At 47.8% G+C, this 23,895-nt stretch overlaps 1 protein-coding gene across 2 annotated transcripts in view; it reads left to right on the top strand.

The window, feature by feature from the left end:
• Positions 1-23,895, top strand: part of TRPM3 (transient receptor potential cation channel subfamily M member 3) — a 714,819-nt gene that overhangs the window by 519,972 nt on the left and 170,952 nt on the right. For both annotated transcript variants that reach the window (XM_075317925.1, XM_075317917.1), the window contains exons 13-15: positions 10,789-10,929; positions 19,692-19,721; positions 22,622-22,911. In XM_075317925.1, coding sequence (XP_075174040.1) covers positions 10,789-10,929; positions 19,692-19,721; positions 22,622-22,911 — 461 coding nt within the window. The remainder of the gene's footprint in view (positions 1-10,788; positions 10,930-19,691; positions 19,722-22,621; positions 22,912-23,895) is intronic.

Below are 23,895 nucleotides of genomic sequence, written 5' to 3'. Positions count from 1 at the left end.
AGGGGAGGGAGGGCGGGAAACAGGTCTGGGTCCTGCAGCAGAGACGCCGGAAGCTGGGCAGCACGGTGATATGTATCCAGGAGGCGGGGCTTAGGCCAGTCACACCACAGGAGGCGGGGGCGGCAGGTCAGTGTCTTTCCAGGGGGAGACCTCTATTTAAACATGCAGAGGGGCCAGCAGTCAGGGGGCAGCATCTCAAGTTTCTGGCTGCAGTGCCCCTCAGTCATGCTAAAGCAGAACAGGGCCTTGCCTTAACTGTTCCCACAAAGTTAAATTATTAAAAATGTATTGGTATACAAGAATTAATGAAGACAAAAAGGAGAAAAACAGCTCTATAATGAAAATTCAAATGCTATGGAGCCTTGGTGGGTGCCAAAGTCACTGGTGGGGCACATCCAGTATAATATACAGTACATGAAAAGAGGAAGACGAAGGCACATATAATCCAGGAAATGGAGATTAAGATAAAAAACCTTTATTCAGATCATATTAAAAACATACAAATGTAAATGTATGACACCCTTAGTCATATTATGCTTTGTGACTAAAGGCCCTGTCACACACAGAGATAAATCTGCGGCAGATCTGTGGTTGCAGTGAAATTGTGGACAATCAGTGCCAGGTTTGTGGCTGTGTACAAATGGAACAATATGTCCATGATTTCACTGCAACCACAGATCTGCCAAAGATTTACCTCTGTGTGTGACGGGGCCTTAAGGGTGTCTGTAGACGCCAGAAACACATCAGCTTTTCCAGGGCATATTTGAATGTTTTTAATATGGTCTGAATATCCTGGATTGGATACGCCTTCACCGTCTTCATCTTTTGTAGTAGCTTAAGGCTGTGTCTGCACTTTGCGTCGAGGTAGTTGCAGTTGTAAACGCATCCTCTGGCAGAAATTGTCTTTGCCAAATTTGGTTTTGACCACAAAAACGCTATAAATACGCTTGCGTTTTTACCGCTGTGAGGTAGCATGGTCGGCTGCGCGGCAGAAGACACGGGATCCAGGCACCAATGGTCACAGCACGCGGTTTATTGTCCAAACAAAAATCCAAAATAGCACACAACACGTGTTCCGGAATATCCTCCTCCAGAACCAACAAGCCAGATTCCAGAAATGGCTCACATGTGCTTCTTCGGCAGAAGCTTAGGTAGTTGTATTCACTCCCTCACACTAGGGCCCCACACCCAAGTTCCTGTTTCCTTTTAACCCTCCTTTAAGCCTGCAGGGAAACAGCAATAAACCCTGGAGTGGAGTTGCTTTCTATACATGGAGGGAGCACAACCGGGGCGAGACGTACCGGCCGTCATAGACAACCCCGGTCACAGTCTCACATACCCCCCCCCCTCAGTTCAAGCGTGCGGGGTTGAACTACCGCCATCAAACACGGGCCGCGGGACAAGACATCGGCGTTGCCCTGCAACCTTCCGGTCCGGTGTTCAACCGTAAACCAGAAGTTCTGTAGAGAAAGGAACCACCGGGTAACCCGGGCATTCCGTTCCTTGGCGGACCTCATCCAGGCCAGCGGAGAGTGATCAGTCACCAAGCGAAACTGCCGTCCCAGCAGGTAATAGCGTAGGCCCACTTGATCGCCAGGCACTCCTTCTCCACTACGCTGTAATTCTGCTCGGGAGGGGTGAGCTTCCTACTTAAGAAGTTGACGGGGTATTCCTCCCCCTGAACCACCTGAGACACCACTGCCCCCAGGCCGACCTCAGAGGCGTCGGTCTGTACTACGAACTCCTTCCGGAAATCAGGGTTGACAAGAACGGGCTGTCCGCACAGGACCCCCTTCAGGGCCCGGAAGGAGTCCTCGGCCTGCGGAGTCCAGCGCACCATGACGGACTTCTTGCCTTTGAGAAGGTCCGTCAAGGGGGCTGATAGTCCCGCAAAATTTTGAACAAACCTCCTGTAGTACCCCACGATACCCAAGAAGGCCCTAACCTGCTTCGTGGTCAGGGGTCTAGGCCACTTCTGGATCGCCTCAACTTTGTTAATTTGGGGCTTAATCACTCCTTGGCCTATTACGTAGCCCAAGTAGCGGGCTTCCATGAGCCCCAACGCACACTTCTTGGGATTGGCTGTCAATCCGGCTGTTCGGAGCGCGTTCACCACCGCTTGTACCTGTTCCAAGTGGGTCTGCCACTCGGAGCTGTAAATAATGATGTCATCAAAGTACGCTGATGCATACGCCTGGTGGGGTTCCAGCACTAGGTCCATCAACCTCTGGAACGTGGCCGGAGCGCCATGTAACCCAAAGGGCAAGACAACATAGTGGAAGAGACCCTCCGGCGTAACAAAAGCGGTTTTCTCCTTGGCGGACTCCGTCAGTGGCACCTGCCAGTACCCCTTGGTCAGGTCGAGCATGGTGAAATATCGCGCCTGTCCCAGCCTATCAATCAGCTCATCCACCCGGGGCATGGGGTAGAGATCGAACTTGGATATTTCGTTCAATCTCCTAAAGTCGTTGCAGAACCTTAAGGAGCCATCGGGTTTTGGTATTAGGACAATGGGACTAGCCCATTCACTCCGGGATTTTTCGATGACCCCCAGGCGTAGCATTGTCTTCACTTCCTCTGATATGGCTTGTCTTCGAGCCTCCGGCACCCGGTATGGCTTCAGGCGTACCTTCAGGTGAGGCTCGGTGACAATGTCATGTCGTATCAGACTGGTCCTACCAGGCAGTTCGGAGAAGACATCGGGGTTCTGCTGAACCAGCCTTCTGGCCTCTCACCTCTGTTGCTTGGTGAGGGCTTCTCCAAACCTTACTTCTGGTTCGTCCTCTCCGGAGGTCGCTGGAGCCGGGTTTGAACTACCCGAAGAGGAGAGAGATGGGGGAAAATCAACCATCAGGCTTTCCCGTTCCTGCCAAGGTTTTAACAGGTTGACATGGTATATTTGTTCAGGTTTCCGCCTACCGGGCTGCAATACCTTATAGTTGACCGCCCCGATTCTTTCCTTTATCTCGTAGGGGCCTTGCCACTGAGCCAGGAATTTACTCTCTGCCGTGGGGACCAACACCAACACCCGATCCCCGGGGGTAAAGGTCCGCATGGTGGCTTGTCTATTGTACCGGCCGCTCTGCGCGGCCTGAGCCTCCTGTAAATGCTCCTTCACAATTGGCATGACCGCGCTTATGCGGTTCTGCATTCCCAAAATGTGTTCAATCACACTTTTATGGGGGGTGGACTCCTGCTCCCATGTTTCCTTGGCCAGGTCCAACAATCCCCGGGGATGTCGCCCGTATAACAACTCAAAAGGCGAAAACCCCGTGGATGCCTGTGGCACCTCTCGGATGGCAAACATCAAATAGGGAAGCATCATATCCCAGTCTTTCCTGTCTTTTGAAATCACCCTTTTGAGCATGGTTTTCAGGGTTTTATTGAATCGCTCCACTAAACCGTCCGTTTGAGGATGATACACAGACGTACACAACTGCTTGATCTGGAGTAGCCGGCATAGCTCTTTGGTCACTTCTGACATGAATGGGGTCCCCTGATCCGTAAGGATCTCCTTGGGCAACCCCACCCGGCAGAACACAGCAAACAACTCCCGAGCTATAAGCTTTGCTGCAGTATGGCTGAGAGGTATCGCCTCTGGATACCGGGTGGCATAATCAACGATCACTAGGATGTGTTGGTGCCCTCGAGCGGACTTTACAAGGGGCCCCACCAGATCCATCCCTATCCGTTCAAAAGGGACTTCTATAATGGGTAACGGTACCAACGGACTGCGAAAGTGGGCCAGGGGTGCGGTAAGCTGACACTCCGGGCAGGTTTCGCAGAACCGTTTTACCTCCCCAAAGACCCCGGGCTAATAGAACCTTTGCAATATTCGCTCCTGCGTTTTCTTGGCCCCTAGGTGGCCACTCATCAGGTGTTTATGAGCCAAGTCGAGGACCCACCGGCGATACGGCTGGGGCACCACCAACTGCTCTACCACCCCGCCCCGTATTTCATCTACCCGGTAGAGCAAGTCCTGCTTAAGAGCGAAATGGGGGTACCTTACCTGGGCACCGGGCACCTGTGCCACCCCGTCATCCACTGTCACCCGACTCCGGGCATGTATTAATGTAGGGTCCTGGAGTTGGGCTGTCCAAAACGTATCTGGGGACGCCCCCAACTCCGGGATTGGCTCGACCATCCCAGCCTCTCCTGCCAATACCTCTAGGGGTGACCTATCGGGTTCACATTCTGTCCCTATCATGGGGACCCCTACGGCAGGCGTCCCGGATTCGGGATTGTCGGGCTCAGGCCCCGGACTGTCCATTACCTGAGGGGACTTAGAAGGCCCCTTCCATAGAGTCCAGAAATTTGGCAGATCCCTTCCTAGGATCATGTCATAGCGAAGAGTGTTCATAAGTCCCACCTCATGTTGCACCTGACCGCAGGGTGTTGTGATGGTGACAACCCCCGTGGGATAGTCTCGGCGGTCCCCATGTATGCAAACCACCCCCACTGTACGTCCTGTGGCCTTTACCTCAGCCATTTGGGTTGATCGCACAAGGGTCACTAAGCTTCCGAAATCCAACAAGCCTGTAACCGGACGTCCATTCACCAGTATTTGGCACAAGTGGGGCTCAGTCTCCGGGGAGACAAGGTCCGCGGTACACTCCGCCTGAGCATACATTGAACTCCACCGGGTAGCCCCACAATCCATGGGCTCCGTTGTGAGTGGACACTGGGCTTCCATATGTCCCACCCGCTGGCACCGCCAACATCTAATAGGGAAGGAAACCCCTTAACGATTTGTCGTTTAGGGTACATAGTCTTCCGGACCTCAGGGACGGTGGGCTCGGCCTCAGGCGGGACAGTAGCGGACTCCCGCACCGGTGTCAGCGGTGGGTCCTTGGCCCAAGGCTTGGAGGGGCCGGACCGACGGGCGGCACGCAAAGTCTCAGTGTCCCGTATCAGGTCCTGCGTAGCCACATGCCGCTCCACCAGGCACACTAATTGGTCCAGGGTACTTGGGTCGCCCTGTCCTACCCACCGTTGAATGGTGACAGGTAAAGTGCGCACAAAGCGATCAACCACTACCCTCTCCACCATTTGCGCAGGGCTCAGAGTGTCAGGCTGCAACCACTTCTTTACCAGATGCAACAAGTCATAGGCCTGGGAGCGTACGGGTTTGATTTCCTCATAGAACCACTGATTTACCCGCTGAGCGCGTACATAAGTATTCACCCCCAACCGAGCAAGGATTTCGGCTTTCAGGGTCTCATATTCTATGGCGTCCTCGGTACAGAGGTCCAGGTACGCTTTTTGGGGCTCCCCCGTCAGATAGGGCGACAATACCTCAGCCCACTGGGGAGTCGGCAGCTTCTCCCGCTCGGCCACCCGCTCAAACACAGCCAGGAACGCTTCCACATCATCCCCCGGGGTCATCTTTTGCAACGCCTGTCTTACTGCCTTCCGGACGCTGCTGTCGTCACCCGGTCCCGGGGTTGTGGCTGCCGGTCCGGCACGGATCGACTTGGTCAGGAGGACCATCTGTTCTTGGTGCCTTTGTTCCTGCAATTGCAAGGAGTGCTGGTGCTGTTGCTGCTGACGATCCAACGACCGGAGCAGGTGTGCATTGGTCTGTTGTTGCTGTGCATTAGCCTGAGCCAGCTGCTTTAGTATGTCCTCCATGGTGCCGCCGGGTTTGGGCTGTAGTGTAGCCGCTCGAATCCAGGACATGCACTACTGGGTCACCAGGGATGGATGCTACACCTCACCGGGCTGGACTGCCCACATTCTCCACCATATGTGAGGTAGCGTGGTCGGCTGCGCGGCAGAAGACACGGGATCCAGGCACCAATGGTCACAGCACGCGGTTTATTGTCCAAACAAAAATCCAAAACAGCACACAACACGTGTTCCGGAATATCCTCCTCCAGAACCAACAAGCCAGATTCCAGAAATGGCTCACATGTGCTTGTATTCACTCCTTCACACTAGGGCCCCACACCCAGGTTCCTATTTCCTTTTAACCCTCCTTTCAGCCTGCAGGGAAACAGCAATAAACCCTGGAGTGGAGTTGCTTTCTATACATGGAGGGAGCACAACCGGGGCGAGACGTACCGGCCGTCATGGACAACCCCGGTCACAGTCTCACACCGCGTTTTAGCCGCGTTTTACCGCGATTTACATGCTTTTTCATTGCTTAAAGTCACATGCGTTTTGAATACAAATACACTACTAAATAAAGTTTAAACATTCAAACACTTTGAAAAAAACGGAAAAAATGATAAAAAAAAACAACGCATACACAAAATAACTAATTTTAGTAAAATTATAACTGTATTTTAATTTTTAAGCATAAAATGACGTTAAATTATGGATTTTCTTAAATTTAATTGTCGGACTATGTGTGTGTGTAAAGGGACATATTATTCCCTTATTATAAAGTCAAAAACGCATGCGTATATTTTGCCAAAAAAATCATGTTTTCTGCATCAAAAAAGCATGTAAAACGCTGGAATTTTGATTTAGGTTGCGATTTGAAAGTTCTTATTTACTCTAATGTTAGCAAAACGCTGCCTAAATGGTAAAAACAATTGACATGCTGCTTCTTTAAAGGCTGAGTTTTTGCCAAATTTTCTGCAACTGAAACGCTGCGTTTTTAACAGCATTGTGCGCACAAGAAATCCCAATTTCCCATAGACTTCGCTTGAAAGTCAAAACACATGCATTTTGGCATTAAAACGCTGCAGTTCAAAAAGCTGCGGAAACGCATGAAAAAACGCTAAGTGTGCACATAGCCTAAAGCCTGCTTTACACCAGGCAATCTATCGTGCGATAGATCGTCGGGGTCACGGTTTTTGTGACGCACATCCGGCATCGCTGGCGATGCCGGCCTGTGTGACACCTCCTAGCGACGCAGTATCGCTCACAAATCGTGAGTCGGGTACTGCTCGTTAGGTTCCATAATATCGGTTACTTTAGTTGACCATCGTTTCCGTGGTAGCACACGTCGCTCCGTGTGACACCACGGGAACGATGATCAGCTCACCTGCCTCCCGCGGCCGCCGCCGTCTCTATGTGGAAGGAAGGAGGTGGGCGGGATGTTTACATCCTGCTCATCTCCGCCCCTCCGCTTCTATTGGCCGGCGGCCGTGTGACGTCGCTGTGACGCCGAACGTCCCTCCCACTCCAGGAAGTGGACGTTCGCCGCCCACAGCGAGGTCGCACGAGAGGTAAGTATGTATGACGGGGGTTACTAGCTTTGTGCGACACGGGCAGCGATTTGCCCGTGACGCAAAAAGGACGGGGGCGGGTACGATCGATTGTGAAATCGCACAATCGGTCGTACCGTGTAAAGCAGGCTTTAGACTTAAGGCCGCTTTACACACAACGACATCGCTAACGAGATATTGTTGGGGTCACAGAATTCGTGACGCACATCCGGCGTCATTAGCGATGTCGTTGCGTGTGACACCTACGAGCGACCGCTAAAGATCCAAAAACCGGCAAAAATCGTTGATTGTTGACACGTTGTTCCTTTCCCAAATATTATTGCCCATTTTGGACGCAGGTTGTTCGTCGTTCCTGAGGCAACACACATCGCTACGTGTGACACCCCAATAACGACGAATAACAGCGTTCCTGCATCCTCCGGCAATGAGGTGGGAGTGACGTGAATGTGGCTGCTCTCCGCCCCTCCACTTCTATTGGTGGCCCGCTGATTGACGTCGCTGTGACGCCACAAGAACCGCCCCCTTAAAAAAGAGGTTGTTCGCCGCCCATAGCGATGTCGCTAGGAAGGTAAGTCCGTTTGACGCGTCCTAGCGATATTGCTCGCCACGGGCAGTGATTTGCCCATGACGCACAAACGACAGGGGCGGGTGCGATCGATAGCAACATTGCTAGTGATGTCGCAGCGTGTAAAGCGGCCTTTAATGTTTCCCTGTAATAGATCTATGGGGTTAAGCCAACTACTGAAAAACACCCCCTTTAGCAATATCTCTCCAATATGAAATGTTATAGTTGGCGCTATGCAGTTTCCTAGCATTTAACAAACTCAGACCCATCCATCAGACTGCCCAATAAAAAAAGCGTGATTCATCAGCCCACGCAACATTTTTCCATTGCTCCAGAGTTCAGTGCTGTTTTATTTGAGGCCATGTACACACGTTGAGTATTTGGCGAGTTTTTTACCTCAGTATTTGTAAGGCCATGTGCACATGTTAAGTGTAATACTTATGGGTAGTACAAATGGTAGTCAGGAAAGCCGGGGTCCGGTAATAGGAGGACATGTAAGGACACAGGGAGTACACAGAGGCATAGTCGGGTCACGATTCGAGGGTCAGAATGGATTCGTAAGGCACGTAATGGATTCAGGGAGTAAACTGAGACATGGTCAGATAAAAGTCCGAGGTCAAAAGCCAGAAGGTTACAACAGGAACAGGGAGTAAGTAGAGAGGAGTCAAAGAACAGTCCGGGGTCAAGAAAACTAGATTAGAACACAGGCAGGAACTCAGGCCAAAAGCAGAACAGCAGAACTAGAATGTACAACTGGCAAGGTTCTGGGAGAGCATGCTCACTAAAGAAACAGAGCAATTACCCAGAACATGGAACACCTGAGCAATCAGCACCTCTCAAAACCAGCATGGAAGCCAGGACTGTCAATGAACCTGCCAGCCAGAAGCCCAGGAAAACACAGCAGAGCATTTCCTAATGTGCAAGTGTGACGCCCTGGCAAAGCCAGGTAGTCACAGAAGTAGCCCACCCTCCTTGATTCCAACACAAAACCCACACCCGGGTACAACACACAGCCATTAAAGCCTAGCCACCCCCTCATGATAATAGGGACACACCAGTTGGGCGTGACAAGGAGGATGGGAGTGCCCACCTAGGGGTCCTGAGGTGTCAGGGGCGGGAACACGACAGTTTTAGTGGACAGTCAAGTACTGACAGTTGACAGTGAAGGAGTGTGGAAGTGCAGTTGGGGCCCCTGGACTACCGGACTAGGTGGCAGACGGCAAGTAGGACCATAGGCGACGGAGATCCGGTCGTCGGAGACCTTAAGTGGACCAAGGCAGGGTTGCAGCCCGCCGGTGCCAACAGCGGGAATCCAGTCCGGAGGCCATACACAGTCGGGGTACCTGGACCCTAGGACGAGGACGGTTGCAAGCCCCCTTGTTAATTGACCAGCCGGGGACAAGGTTTCAGGCCTTGTTCCACAGAAGCCCAGAGAGTGAAACGGAAGCCCAACGTGGGGGATAGGGTGTCCATCAGAACCCACAGAAATCCCAAGGATCAGATTTCGCGGGCCACAGCTCCCACACATACACAGTACCGGGAGTGGACTTCCCCGTTCCAAGCGGAGTTGTCCCAGAAAAGACACAGACACTGAGTGCAGGAGGAAGGGACCCCTGTTTGCTACACCCAGGTGTGGGACCCGAATTCACCCGCCAAAAGCGACCGGTCACTGGCAACTTGGTTTACCATTGGACTTGTGTGTGATTCTTTGAACTGTGAGTACACCAATGATCCACGGTCCAACCCGGCACGCCACCTCCAACAACCATTACTCCTATATACCTGGGCCCCGGGACTAAACCTCCCCTACCCGTAAAGGGGATCCCAACTTGCTGCTCCACTCCATCAGCCCTGGGCACCCCGTCACCAGGCAGCGGCAGTGCTACCAATACCTCACCGCAACCAACAGGCAGCCCCTGCAGCAGCAGCGGCCCCCGTCTGCAACACAAGATGCTCTTCATAGAGGAATTGTGACATTGAGTATTTGGTAAAACCGGAAGTGGGTAAAAAATGGAGAAGTGGTGCCGTGTGTCGTTTATTCCTTTACTCTGATTATTTCATTGCTGGTTTTGGTGTACGAATACTGAAAAAGTCCCAAAATACCCAACATGTGCACATGGCCTTATGCTACTACATCCAATGCTTGACATTGCGCGTGGTGATGTAAGGCTTGGCTCCAGCTGCTCGCATGTAAAACAATGCCATGAAGCTCCTGGTGCAGAGTTTTTGTGCCGATATTAATGGCAGATGACATTTGAAAGTCTGCAGATATTGAGTCAGAAGAGCGTTGGTGATTTTTATGCACTATGTTCCTCAGCAGTTATCAACCCCATCCTGTAGCTATACATGATCTTCCATGTCATGACAGAGTTGCTTTGGTTCCCAAACACTTCCACTTTCCAATAATTCTACTCATAGTTGATGGTGGAACATTTAGGAAGGGGAACATTTTACTGGTTTCTCCTATGACAAGACCACAATGAAATACAGTGATCTCTTTAGAACAAGTCATTCTTTTACTAATGCTAGTAAAGGCAGACTGCATGGCTAGGGGTTGGATTTTATATAGCTCAATTAAATGAATGACTCAAAGAGGTGTCCCAATACTTTTGTCCATATCGTTTATGGAGTATACAATGTGCTCAATTATTATTGTTATTATTAGACATGTACATAATAATTATTAAGACATTTTCTGTCATTGTACCCATGTCACACAGACACAATAGTCTACAGAAAGCCGTTTAGCAGGTTGGAGAGCATTTATGTGCTAGTAACTTGGGGTAAAAAGTTGTAAACATCTGTAATGTTCATCCATTACTGCATCTTCTTATTTCATTTATGTCTTCTTTCCAAGCGAGAATATCCAGGTTTCGGTTGGATCTATTTTAAGGTGAATTACATAGCCTAATATATTACATTTCTTTCCATACATTTCAATTCACTAACCTAAATTTTTGCTATAATACTTGGTAGTTGTTTCTTTATAAACATTGTTGTTTTTGTATATGTGTTCCTCCATTTTTGTGTGTGCCTTTTTCACAGGGAAATCTACCTCCTGACTACAGGATAAGCTTGATCGATATAGGACTCGTTATTGAGTATCTAATGGGAGGAGCGTACCGCTGTAACTACACCAGGAAGAGGTTTCGGACTCTGTATCATAATTTATTTGGACCTAAAAGGGTAAGTTTGTAGTCTAGATGTATTTGTCAAATACTGTATATTGTATATTCATGCATTAAAGCCTATTAGTTTGTGGATTTTTTTTCTTTAACACCTGGTAGGCACTTATACTACAGTTTCTTCTCTAGTGAAGTATCACTCAGTACAGATGATAAAATAACACAAGATTTTTTGTGGAATAAAAAAATATACATAAAATATTTATCTATAATTACAAAGCTTGATAAAAAGGGGCTTTGAGAGTAAAGATCTGACTGGTAGTTCTTCTTTTTTTTTTTGCACTAAACCAGGGGTGTCCAATCTTTTGTCGTCTCCAGGTCACATTAGAAAAAGAAGTGCTGTTTTGGGCCACACCTTAACTACACAAACACTAATGAACGCTAATGAGAGAAAAAAGAGAATCCTCACATAACAATCCTAATTAGGTCTCTTTCACACGTCCGTGAAAAACCACACATGTTTTGCATAGACGTGTAAAAGGTACGTATGGCCCTCTGTGTGTCGTGATTTTGGCACATGAGTGTTCTCCGTGTGCTATCCATGATAATAAATGGAGAACAGGAACTTTATGCTCACCTGCCCCTGGTGTTGCTGTCCGTGGTGCTGATGTCTTCCGCTTTGCAGTCTCCAGCACTGCTGACTCCCTGCTTGCTGCTGCTTCCAGTCCTCAGTGCAGTGAATATGCGATGAGCATAATGAGCGGGGGTCAGAAGCAATTAACAGCAGCGGTAGAGACAGCAGTGCTGAAGAAAGTGAGTGTACAAATTAATTTTATTTCATAGAAACGTGGTTTTCTCCGGTACGTGTCACACTGATGTCACACGGATCACATCTGTGCGGACCATGTGACACCCGTGTTGCCAGAGAAAAACTGACATGTCTAAGTGTGGAGCACACAGACACACGTATGCTCCACACGGACACACGGTCCATGTGCAAACACGCACGTGTCCGCTGACCCATTGATTTTAATGGGTCTACGTGTGTCAGTGTCTCCAGTACGTGTGAAAACAGACATCACAAGTACCGGAGACATGGATGTGTGAAGGGGGCCTCATGCAGCATCCCATTCAGAGAGTCTTTCAAAATTGTCAAGCAGGTCCCATGTTTCTGACCATCAAAATAGAAAATGTAGACAAGTAATAAAATGTCATTGATGTTGCTTTTATATTTTTTATTATAAAAGTAAAAGAAAAGAGGGCAACAAATCTTGTACTGGTTTTATGCTGTCTTCTTTTCTTTTACTGTTTAAATAGAAAATAGAAAAAATCTCCTTTAAAGGAGTTGTCTCATGGTTATTCCGCATACATGGGATATGGGACATGATCGATCACTGCTCCAGCCACATGCCCCAGGTTCTTGGGGTCAGCGGGGTCCCAGTGGTCAGACCTTCAGTTATAGTGACGTTATCTCCTATCTGTGATAATTTCCAAACTTAAGCTAACCCCTTTAAGCAAGTTGTCCACAATCAACGTTTGCCCATAGACTTGCAGATATAAAAAATAACTAACACATCCATACTGAGGTATTGGTAGTATACACTGAAACTGATGTGTATACTTCCCACCACATAGGATATAGTTAGAGTGCTGTATAGACTGTACAGCACATAGGATACACTAAAACTGCTCTATATAAGTTACATAGGATACAACTAGACTTTGCTGTATATACATCACATTGAGTACACTGAGTCTGCTGTATATACATCACATAGGATGTATACATCAGATAGGAGATACTGAAACTATTCTATATACATCACATAGGATACACTGAGACTCTGCAATACATACATCACATAGGATAGATTGAATCTGACATATACATAACATAGATTTATAATGAGACTCTGCTGTATATACATCAGATACATATACATATATATATATATATATAAATATATATATATATATATATATATATATATATATATATATGTATATATATATATATATTGTGAGACTGTGACCGGGGTTATCTATGACGGCCGGTATGTCTCGCCCCGGTTGTGCTCACTCCATGATAGAAAGTAAATCCACTATAGGGTTAATGCTGTTTCCCTACAGGCTGAAGGAAGGGTTAAATAGAATCAGCAACAAGGGCAGGTGTGCCGGGTGTGAGGGAGTGAACAGAACTCCCTGAGTTTTCTGCTGGAGAGGCACATGTATTTTGTTATGGACTTTTGTTTGGACATTAAAACCGTGTGCTGTGAACCTTAATGCCTGGATCCCGTGTCTTCTGCTGCGCAGCCGACCGTGCTACCTCACATATGGTGGAGAATGCGGGCATGACAGCCGGTGAGGTGTAGCATCCATCCCTGGTGACCCGGTAGCACATGTCCTGGATTCGAGCGGCTATACTACAGCCCAAACCCAGCGACGCCATGGAAGACATACTAAGGCTGCAGCAACAGACTAATGCACAGCTACAAGAGGCTAATGCACAGCAACAACAGGCTAATGCACAGCAGCAACAGTCCAATGCACACCTGCTCCGGGCGTTGGAACGTCAGCAGCAATCCTTGCAAGTGCAGGAAAAAAAACTCCAAGAACAGATGGATCAGGCCAATGCACGTCAGCAGCAATCCTTGCAAATGCAGGACAAAAGGCACCAAGAACAGATGGATCAGGCCAATGCACGTCAGCAGCAAGCCTTGCAATTGCAGGAAAAAAGGCACCAAGAACAGATGGTTCTCCTGGCCAAGTCGATCCGTGCCGGACCGGCAGCAACAACCCCGGGACCGGGTGACGACGGCAGCGTCCGGAAAGCGGTGAGACAAGCGTTGCAAAAGATGACCCCGGGTGATGATGTGGAAGCGTTCCTGGCGGTGTTTGAGCGGGTGGCCGAGCGGGAAAAGCTGCCGACCCCGCAGTGGGCTGAGGTATTGTCGCCCTATCTGACGGGGGAACCCCAAAAAGCGTACCTGGACCTCTGTACCGAGGACGCCATTGACTATGTGACCCTGAAAGCCGAAATACTGGCTCGGTTGGGGGTGAATACCTATGTACGGGCTCAGCGGGTAAATCAGTGGTTCTTTGAGGAAGCCAAACCCGTACGCTCCCAGGCCTATGACTTGTTGCATCTTGTAAAAAAGTGGTTGCAGCCTGACACTCTGAGCCCGGCGCAAATGGTGGAAAGGGTAGTAGTGGATCGTTTTGTGCGCACTTTACCCGTCACCGTTCAACGGTGGGTCGGACAGGGTGACCCGAGTACCCTGGACCAATTAGTGTCCCTGGTAGAGCGGCATGTGGCTACGCAGGACTTGATACGGGACACTGAGACTTTGCGTACCGCCCGTCGGTCCGGCCCCTCCAAGCCTAGGGCCAAGGACCCACCGCTGACAACGGTGCAGGAGTCCCCTACCGTCCCGTCTGAGGCCGCGGCCGCCATTCCTGAGGTCCGGAAGGTTCTGTACCCTAAACGACAACCCGTCAAGGGGGTTTCCGTCCCCATTAGATGTTGGCGGTGCCAGCGGGTGGGACATATGGAAGCCCAGTGTCCACTCACCACGGAGCCCATGGATTGTGGGGTTACCCGGCGGGGTTCAATGTATGCTCAGGTGGTGTGTACCGCTGACCTGGTCTCCCCAGAGACGGAGCCCCACTTGTGCCAAATACAGGTGAATGGATGTCCGGTTACAGGATTGTTGGATTCCGGAAGCTTAGTGACCCTTGTGCGATCCACCTTGAGGGCTAAAGTAAAGGCCACAGGACGCACCGTGGGGGTGGTTTGCATACATGGGGACCGCCGCGACTATCCCACGGGGATTGTCACCATCACAGCACCTTGCGGTCAGGTGCAACATGAGGTGGGACTTCTTAACACTCTTCCTTATGACGTGATCCTAGGAAGGGATCTGCCCTATTTTTGGACTTTATGGAGGGGACCCCCTAAGTCCCCTCAGATATTGGTCGGTCCGGGACCTGAGCCCTACAATCCTGAATCCGGGACACCTGCCGTAGGGGTCACCATGATAGGGACAGAGTGTGAACCCGATAGGTCGCCCCTAGAGGTATTGGCAGGAGAGGCTGAGACGGTCGAGCCCATCCCGGAGTTGGAGGCGTCCCCGGATACGTTTGGGACAGCCCAACTCCAGGACCCTACGTTAATACATGCCCGGAGTCGGGTGACAGTAGTTGACGGGGTGGCACAGCTGCCCGGTGCCCAGGTAAGGTACCCCCATTTCGCTCTTAAGCAGGATTTACTCTACCGGGTAGATGAAATACGGGGCGTGGGGGTAGAACAGTTGGTGGTGCCCCAGCCGCATCGCCGGCGGGTCCTCGACTTGGCTCATAAACACCTGATGAGTGGCCACCTAGGGGTCAAGAAAACGCAGGAGCGAATATTGCAAAGGTTCTATTAGCCCGGGGTCTTTGGGGAGGTAAAACGGTTCTGCGAAACCTGCCCGGAGTGTCAGCTTACCGCACCCCTGACCCATTTTCGCAGTCCGTTGGTACCGTTACCCATTATAGAAGTCCCTTTTGAATGGATAGGGATGGATCTGGTGGGGCCCCTCGTAAAGTCCGCTCGAGGGCACCAACACATCCTAGTGATCGTTGACTATGCCACCCGGTATCCCGAGGCGATACCTCTCAGACATACTGCAGCAAAGCTTATAGCTCGGGAGTTGTTTGCTGTGTTCTGCCGGGTGGGGTTGCCCAAGGAGATCCTTACGGATCAGGGGACCCCATTCATGTCTAAAGTGACCAAAGAGCTATGCCGGCTACTCCAGATCAAGCAGTTGCGTACGTCTGTGTATCATCCTCAAACGGACGGTTTAGTCGAGCGTTTCAATAAAACCCTGAAAACCATGCTAAGAAGGGTGATCTCAAAAGACGGGAAAGACTGGGATATGATGCTTCCCTATTTGATGTTTGCCATACGAGAGGTGCCACAGGCATCCACGGGGTTTTCGCCTTTTGAATTGTTATACGGGCGACATCCCCGGGGATTGTTGGACCTGGCAAAGGAAACATGGGAACAAGAGCCCACCCCCCATAAAAGTGTGATCGAACACATTTTAGGTATGCAGAACCGCATAAGCGCGGTCATGCCAATTGAGAAGGAGCATTTACAGGAGGCTCAGGCCACGCAAAGCGGCCGCTACAATAGACAAGCCACCGTGCGGACCTTTAAACCCGGGGATCGGGTGTTGGTATTAATCCCCACGGCGGAGAGTAAATTCCTGGCTCAGTGGCAAGGCCCCTACGAGATAAAGGAAAGAGTCGGGGTGGTTAACTATAAAGTATTGCAGCCCGGTAGGCGGAAACCTGAACAAATATACCATGTCAACCTATTAAAACCTTGGCAGGAACGGGAAACCCTGATGGCTGTTTTTTCCCCACCTCCTTCCTCTTCGGGTCGTTCACATCCGGCTCCAGCGACCTCCGGAGAGGACGAACCGGAAGTAAGGATTGGAGAAGCCCTCACCAAGCAACAGAGGCGAGAGGCCAGACGGTTGGTTCAGCAGAACCCCGATGTCTTCTCCGAGCTGCCCGGTAGGACCAGTCTGATACGACACGATATTGTCACCGAGCCCCACCTGAAGGTACGCCTGAAGTCATACCGGGTACCGGAGGCTCGACGACAAGCCATATCGGAGGAAGTAAAGACAATGTTACGCCTGGGGGTCATCGAAAAATCCCGGAGTGAATGGGCTTGTCCGATTGTCCTAATACCAAAACCCGATGGCTCCTTAAGGTTCTGCAATGACTTTAGGAGATTGAACGAAATATCCAAGTTCGATCTCTACCCCATGCCCCGGGTGGATGAGCTGATTGATAGGCTGGGACAGGCGCGATATTTTACCACGCTCGACCTGACCAAGGGGTACTGGCAGGTGCCACTAACGGAGTCCGCCAAGGAGAAAACCGCTTTTGTTACGCCGGAGGGTCTCTTCCACTATGTTGTCTTGCCTTTTGGGTTACATGGCGCTCCGGCCACGTTCCAGAGGTTGATGGACTTAGTGCTGGAACCCCACCAGGCGTATGCATCAGCGTACCTGGATGACATCATTATTTACAGCTCCGATTGGCAGACTCACTTGGAACAGGTACAAGCGGTGGTGGACGCGCTTCGAACAGCCGGATTGACAGCCAATCCCAAGAAATGTGCATTGGGACTCACGGAAGCCCGCTACTTGGGCTACGTGATAGGCCAAGGAGTGATTAAGCCCCAAATTAACAAGGTTGAGGCGATCCAGAAGTGGCCTAGACCCCTGACCACGAAGCAGGTTAGGGCCTTCCTGGGTATCGTGGGGTACTACAGGAGGTTTGTAAAGGATTTTGCCGGACTATCAGCCCCCTTGACGGACCTTCTCAAAGGCAAGAAGTCCGTCATGGTGCGCTGGACTCCGCAGGCCGAGGACTCCTTCCGGGCCCTGAAGGAGGTCCTGTGCGGACAGCCCGTTCTGGTCAACCCTGATTTCCGGAAGGAGTTCATAGTACAGACTGACGCCTCGGAGGTCGGCCTGGGGGCAGTGCTGTCTCAGGTGGTTCAGGGGGAGGAACACCCAGTCACCTTCTTGAGTAGGAAGCTCACCCCTCCCGAGCGTAGTGGAGAAGGAGTGCCTGGCGATCAAGTGGGCCTTGGAGTCCCTACGCTATTACCTGCTGGGACGGCAGTTTCGCTTGGTGACGGATCACTCTCCACTGGTCTGGATGAGGTTCGCCAAGGAACGGAATGCCCGGGTTACCCGGTGGTTCCTTTCTCTGCAGAACTTCCGGTTTACGGTTGAACACCGGGCCGGTGGGTTGCAGGGCAACGCCGATGCCTTGTCCCGCGGCCCGTGTTTGATGGCTGGAGTTCAACCCCGCACGCTTGAACTGAGGGGGGGGGGTATGTGAGACTGTGACCGGGGTTATCTATGACGGCCGGTATGTCTCGCCCCGGTTGTGCTCACTCCATGATAGAAAGTAAATCCAATATAGGGTTAATGCTGTTTCCCTACAGGCTGAAGGAAGGGTTAAATAGAATCAGGAACAAGGGCAGGTGTGCCGGGTGTGAGGGAGTGAACAGAACTCCCTGAGTTTTCTGCTGGAGAGGCACATGTATTTTGTTATGGACTTTTGTTTGGACATTAAAACCGTGTGCTGTGAACCTTAATGCCTGGATCCCGTGTCTTCTGCTGCGCAGCCGACAGTGCTACCTCACAATATATATATATATATATATATATATATATATATATATAGTACAGACCAAAAGGCAAAAGGGCCAACAAGTGCTAAGCATCTCTGGGAACTCCTTCAAGCCTGTTGGAAGACCATTTCCGGTGACTACCTCTTGAAGCTCTTCAAGAGAAAGCCAAAAGTGTGCAAAGCAGTAATCAAAGCAAAAGGTGGCTACTTGGAAGAACCTAGAATATAAGACATGTTTTCAGTTGTTTCACACTTTTTTGTTAAGTATTTCATTCCACATATGCTAATTCATAGTTTTAATGCCCTCAATGTGAATCTACAATTTTCATGAAAATAAAGAAATCTCTGAATGAGAAGGTGTGTCCAAACTGTTGGTCTGTACTGTATATATATATATATATATATATATATATATATATATATTTATAGCTTTATATAAATCACATGGCATACACTGAGACTACTGTATATACATTACATAGGAGACACCGAGACTGCTGTATACATCAAATAGGAGACACTGAGACTGCTGAATACACATCATATAAGAAACATGAGACTGTCATATACACATCACATAGAAGATACAAGACAGTTGTATACACATCACATAGGAAGCATGAGACTGTTGTATATACATTTATAGGAGACATGAGAGTGCCGAGGATATATTACATGAAAGACATGAGACTACCACATACAGATCACACTGGACCAGCGACCATACCTAAGATATCTTTGTAATGGAATGTCCACAGTGTCATACATTGATTAGAGTACTATAGTTGCTCCCATTCAGTTAAAAAGTAGATATGGTGCAGCAGCCAGGAGTGGCCACTAAACAATGTACGGAGCTGCAGTGTTCCACTCTGTTTATTGCTGATATCTGGACACTCAATCTGAGGAGGTCTTTAATATGACCCCTTTAATTTATTAAAAATATTAAATCTGTCTCTAGTTTAGATTTGTTTCCAAGTTGTCAATGCTGCCTCTTTTAATTATGGTGCTACGTGATCACAGGGACGTATGAACCTTTAACCATTCAGATGCGTTAGGCACTGCTACAGCCATCCATTGCATCTCCGCATTTTAGGATAATACGCACTTATAAACCTGCATGAAGTGTAACAGACAAACAGACAGCAAAATATATTGTGAAAGCAGCATATCTCTGTGTGAAATTAATATCATATTTCCAGTTGTTAAAAACAATTTTACCCTTGGGAAACAAGTGAGTTTGGAAAACTGAAGACAGCATAAGTCACTTGTTTCCATCTCCTTTTACAGCAATAAATCAATCTCCCCCAAATCCCAAACCACATTAGCACATTATGATTACCTTGTTTTAGATGTTTTATGAGCACATTAAATCTTTTATTGGACTCCTGACGCACAGATCCGCCTGCTCTCCCTCCTGTTAGGAACTTTCTTACCTTTTCCTACTTTTTCTCATGAGCATAGACATTTACTCTGCATATTGGTTAAATTATCAAGTAACTCAAATTATCAATGACCTTATGCTTTTAATAAATAGAAAAAATATATATTCAATAGATGTATTCTACTGTAATTGTATTATATATACATTATATTCATACACATCATGTGCCATTTCCACAGCCAAAAGCCCTGAAGCTTCTAGGGATGGAGGTAAGATTTTACTTTCTTACAACTCCTTGCATGAAACCAATATTTTATTTTTTCACTTTGCTAATGACATTCTTGGATAGTTGGTGTGGTAGAAAAATGATATGGTTTCACTATGTGTAGAATCTGTCACCTTTTTACTCAATTAAAGTCAATGGGGACAAAGAGTAACAAAAATTTGAAGAACACCAGAACAAGACGGGAATCTTTTATTTGTAGAACGGTGATTTAAAAATTAAAAAAATTTTTTTTAGAAAAATATAGAAATATAGAATTGTTTCTCTTGACACTCCACATCGAAGGGTGGTTTGATATATTGTATATCACCTTTTGAAATGGTTGTTATTATTACTGACTGCCCAAAATGTCTAAAGGGGTTGTCCACTACATTTTTCCTTGACTACAAAGGCGCCCATATTTCTAATTCGCTGCTATTCCACCCCACTATTGCCTGTGTCCTCCAATAGGATCTTAATTCGACCCAACCATTCATATTCTCCTGAGCCTAAGGCTATGTGCGCACTTACCGGATTTTGCCGCGGATTTTCCGCGGATTTGCTGCATGTTTCGCTGCAGAAAATGTTCATAACATCTCTGCAGTGAATCACCAGCAAATCCTATGGAGAAAAAAAATCCTGTGCGCACTGGGCGGAATTTGACAGCTGCATGTTTTGCTGCGGGAATCCCGCAGCAAAAACAAGTGCATGTCACTTCTTTTCCACACATCGCTGCGGGATTTCACTCCATTGACTCAATGTTAATCATGAAATCCCGCCGGGAGTAACGCAGGCAGCAAATTCTGTGCGGTTCACTGCGTTTTCCTGCGTTATTCCCTGCGGGATTTCGCGGTTTACCTCCGGTAATGTACATCGCCTGTCTGCGGTTTGCAGGGAAGTGATGTCATTACAGGAAGAGGAAGCCGTGCAGAGAGTAAACACAAACACATCACACACAAACAGACATCACAGACACATAGATCACATAGACACAGACACATAGAACACACATAGAAAGAAAACGGAAATATAGAAAAAAAAGAACGTGGGCTCCGCTGTATTTTTACCTTCCAGCCAAGGTAAGCACACAGCGGCGGCCCGGTATTCTCAGGCTGGGGAGGGAGAGGAGCAGGGGTAATGTCCCCCGCCTCACTCCCCCTCCCGCAGCCGAGAATATCAGCCGCAGCTGCCCCGGCACTGTCGCATCCATTATGCGACAATACTGGCGTGTCCTCGGCTCTTCTTGCCACCGTGTAGCAGTGGTGGCAAGGTAATACAAGGGGTTAATGGTGATGGGGGACCACCACCATTAACTCCAGGCTTGATCATGGCAGCGTCTATGTGACAGCTGACATGATCAACCCGTAAGTAAAGTGAATAAAACACAGACACAGAAAAATCCTTTATTTTAAATAAAACCAACAAGCCTCGTTCACCCTTTTATTAACCCCCCCAAACAAAGCTCCGGCGTAGTCCACAGCTCCGGCTCCGGCGTCCTGCACTGCTGACATCCAGCCGCGACTGTCACAGACACAGGCTGAATGCAGCAGACAGCAGAGGTAATTACCGGTCATTTCCCACGGCCGGTAATGTGAACTCACTGCCGACCGTGGGAAATGCAGCGATCTGTCATCTATCCCTCTATCTATCCCTCTATCTATCCCTCTGTCTGTCTGTCTATCTATCCCTCTATCTATCCCTCTATCTATCCCTCTATCTATCCCTCTGTCTGTCTATCTATCTATCCCTCTATCTATTCTTCTGTCTATCCACTATCAGAATTAAATGTATTTTTTTTTTTCCTTCAATGTGCTTTATTGCATTGAATGCAATAAAGCACATCCCAACCCGCACGCGGCAAAACCGCGGCAATACCGCGAACAATACCGCGGTAAAACCGCAGCAAACCGCGGCAAACCACATGCGGTTTTCGGATGCGGTTTCCCGCGGTTTTTTACCGCGGGTGCGGTAATCTTTGGGGACATGCGGAATTTTCTCAAGAAAATTCCATTTCCCAGTGCGCACAGAGCCTAAAGAGAGATTGTGAAGGCTGCAGTCGATCAGTGGAATGACACTGATCTGCAGCAGTGGTAACATGACATCCCTCAACAGAAGAAGAAATTAGCAGCCTGGTGGGGGACACAGGGCACAGGATAGCATTGGTCCAGTAAGTTAGTGCATGTTCTTTGTTTATTTAAATACCCCCATGAATCCATTTTTAGTGCAAAATATGTAGTTGGCATCCCCTTTAAAAGCAGCACCAAGCTTTCATTGCCTAATTATAAATAAAGCCGAGGGATTCTAATACGAAAATGAATACTTTGATGTTTCATAGTTGCCAACAGTCCCAAATTTACCAGGACTGTCTAAAATTTTTAGAACATTTATGGCAAACTCAAACTTGTCCTGGTCTGAAAAGGGACTTGGTTGACATAAACTGCCCACCAATAGGACCCTGCATTTGTGTAGGTAATGATATACTAGTATATAAATCATCATACAACCTTGTATTTTACAGTATATACTGTAACTATATTCCAGAGTCCTAAATATCTCTCTAAGTCTATTTATGTAAGTTACAGTTGTTTAGGAAACTAAAGAGTAGCATGCTCCTAAATATTTTGTATTACAGAGGTATTCACTCTTACCCACCACCTCCACCACCAAAACATTGCTCTTAAAAAAATAATCTAGTCACTCTTGGAGGCACCATGACACAGCACATGGAGTGCCTTTAGGTCTGTAAAATAGGCAGGTAGGGAGTTATTGCCAAACCATCTGTGTTCACCTAGATCTTAATAGGGGACTTTATTCAATAGGCATAAATGAAAAATGAAATAATGGGTAGAATGTTTTTTTTATGTATACACCTGCAGTCCATACAACTAATCATGATGTGTATGACAGGATGACATACCAATGAGAAGAGGAAGAAAGACTAATAAGAAGCGAGAAGAGGAGGTGGACATTGACCTGGATGATCCAGAAATAAACCATTTCCCTTTCCCATTCCACGAGCTGATGTTATGGGCGGTTCTGATGAAGAGGCAGAAAATGGCTTTGTTCTTCTGGCAGCACGGAGAAGAGGCAATGGCCAAAGCCCTAGTAGCATGCAAGCTTTGCAAAGCCATGGCACATGAAGCATCTGAGAATGATATGGTCGATGACATCTCACAGGAGCTAAACCACAACTCCAGGTTGATATTGTGAAGAAATATTGTATGAAGATTGGTATATTTTTAAATATAAAGTTATATGAAATTTCAGATGGGTACATGTGTGCAGACTGGGGTACTTAAGTGTGCTATTTCATCCTAGTGTATATTGTTAATATGCATATCATATGTGACAGTATTATTTTCACCCTGACCAAAACTGAACAGTCAGCTTTACCTCTCCTTTTTATCTATGATATACGAATATTATTTTTCAAATGAAAGGAAACATATACTATTGACATAAGGAATAACAGACTTAAAGGGTTTTGCCAACTTTTGTGGACATTTTTTTTTACTTAAAATACATGCATTTAGGGCTAAAAATTCAATTTTGCAGTCGGGTTTCATTACAAATATTGCACCATTTGTATTTTATAGGCTATTTGTTCCCTGGAATATTCTACTTTAATGTTTATTGTGCACAAACATTAGCTGAGGAGTTCAGAAAAAGACAGAAAAGAGTGTCAAACTTTGGTATTAGCTAACTAACAGATTCTCAGGTGAATAGGTTGGCCATTTTCTCTTGTGTCTGCAGTTTTCCTCACACACTAATCAGCTCTTCATGCATACAATGGCTGCTGGTGGAGGAACATATGACCAGATCATCCTATCGGCCACCTCCAAACACCCTCACATGAGAAAACTGCTTCTCTATAGAAAAAGGCTAATGGTGACAGGAGAATTTCTTTTTTAGCAGTCAAGGAAGCTGAAGACATCTTTTCTCATTGAAGACCTTATTCTCATATACAGTGCTGGCCAAAAGTATTGGCACCCCTGCAATTCTGTCAGATAATACTCAGTTTCTTCTTGAAAATTATTGTAATCACAAATTATTTGGTATTATTATCTTCATTTAATTTGTCTTCAATGAAAAAAAAATAAAAAGTTTGTCATAAACCCAAATTGGATATAATTCCACACCAAACATAAAAAAGGGGTGGACAAAAGTATTGGCACTGTTTG

The sequence above is a fragment of the Anomaloglossus baeobatrachus genome, chromosome 1 (genome assembly GCF_048569485.1).
Source record: "Anomaloglossus baeobatrachus isolate aAnoBae1 chromosome 1, aAnoBae1.hap1, whole genome shotgun sequence".
Lineage (NCBI taxonomy): Eukaryota > Metazoa > Chordata > Amphibia > Anura > Aromobatidae > Anomaloglossus > Anomaloglossus baeobatrachus.
The sequence above is the reverse complement of the archived record's forward strand: the minus strand, read 5'-3'. Positions and strand labels throughout refer to the sequence as shown.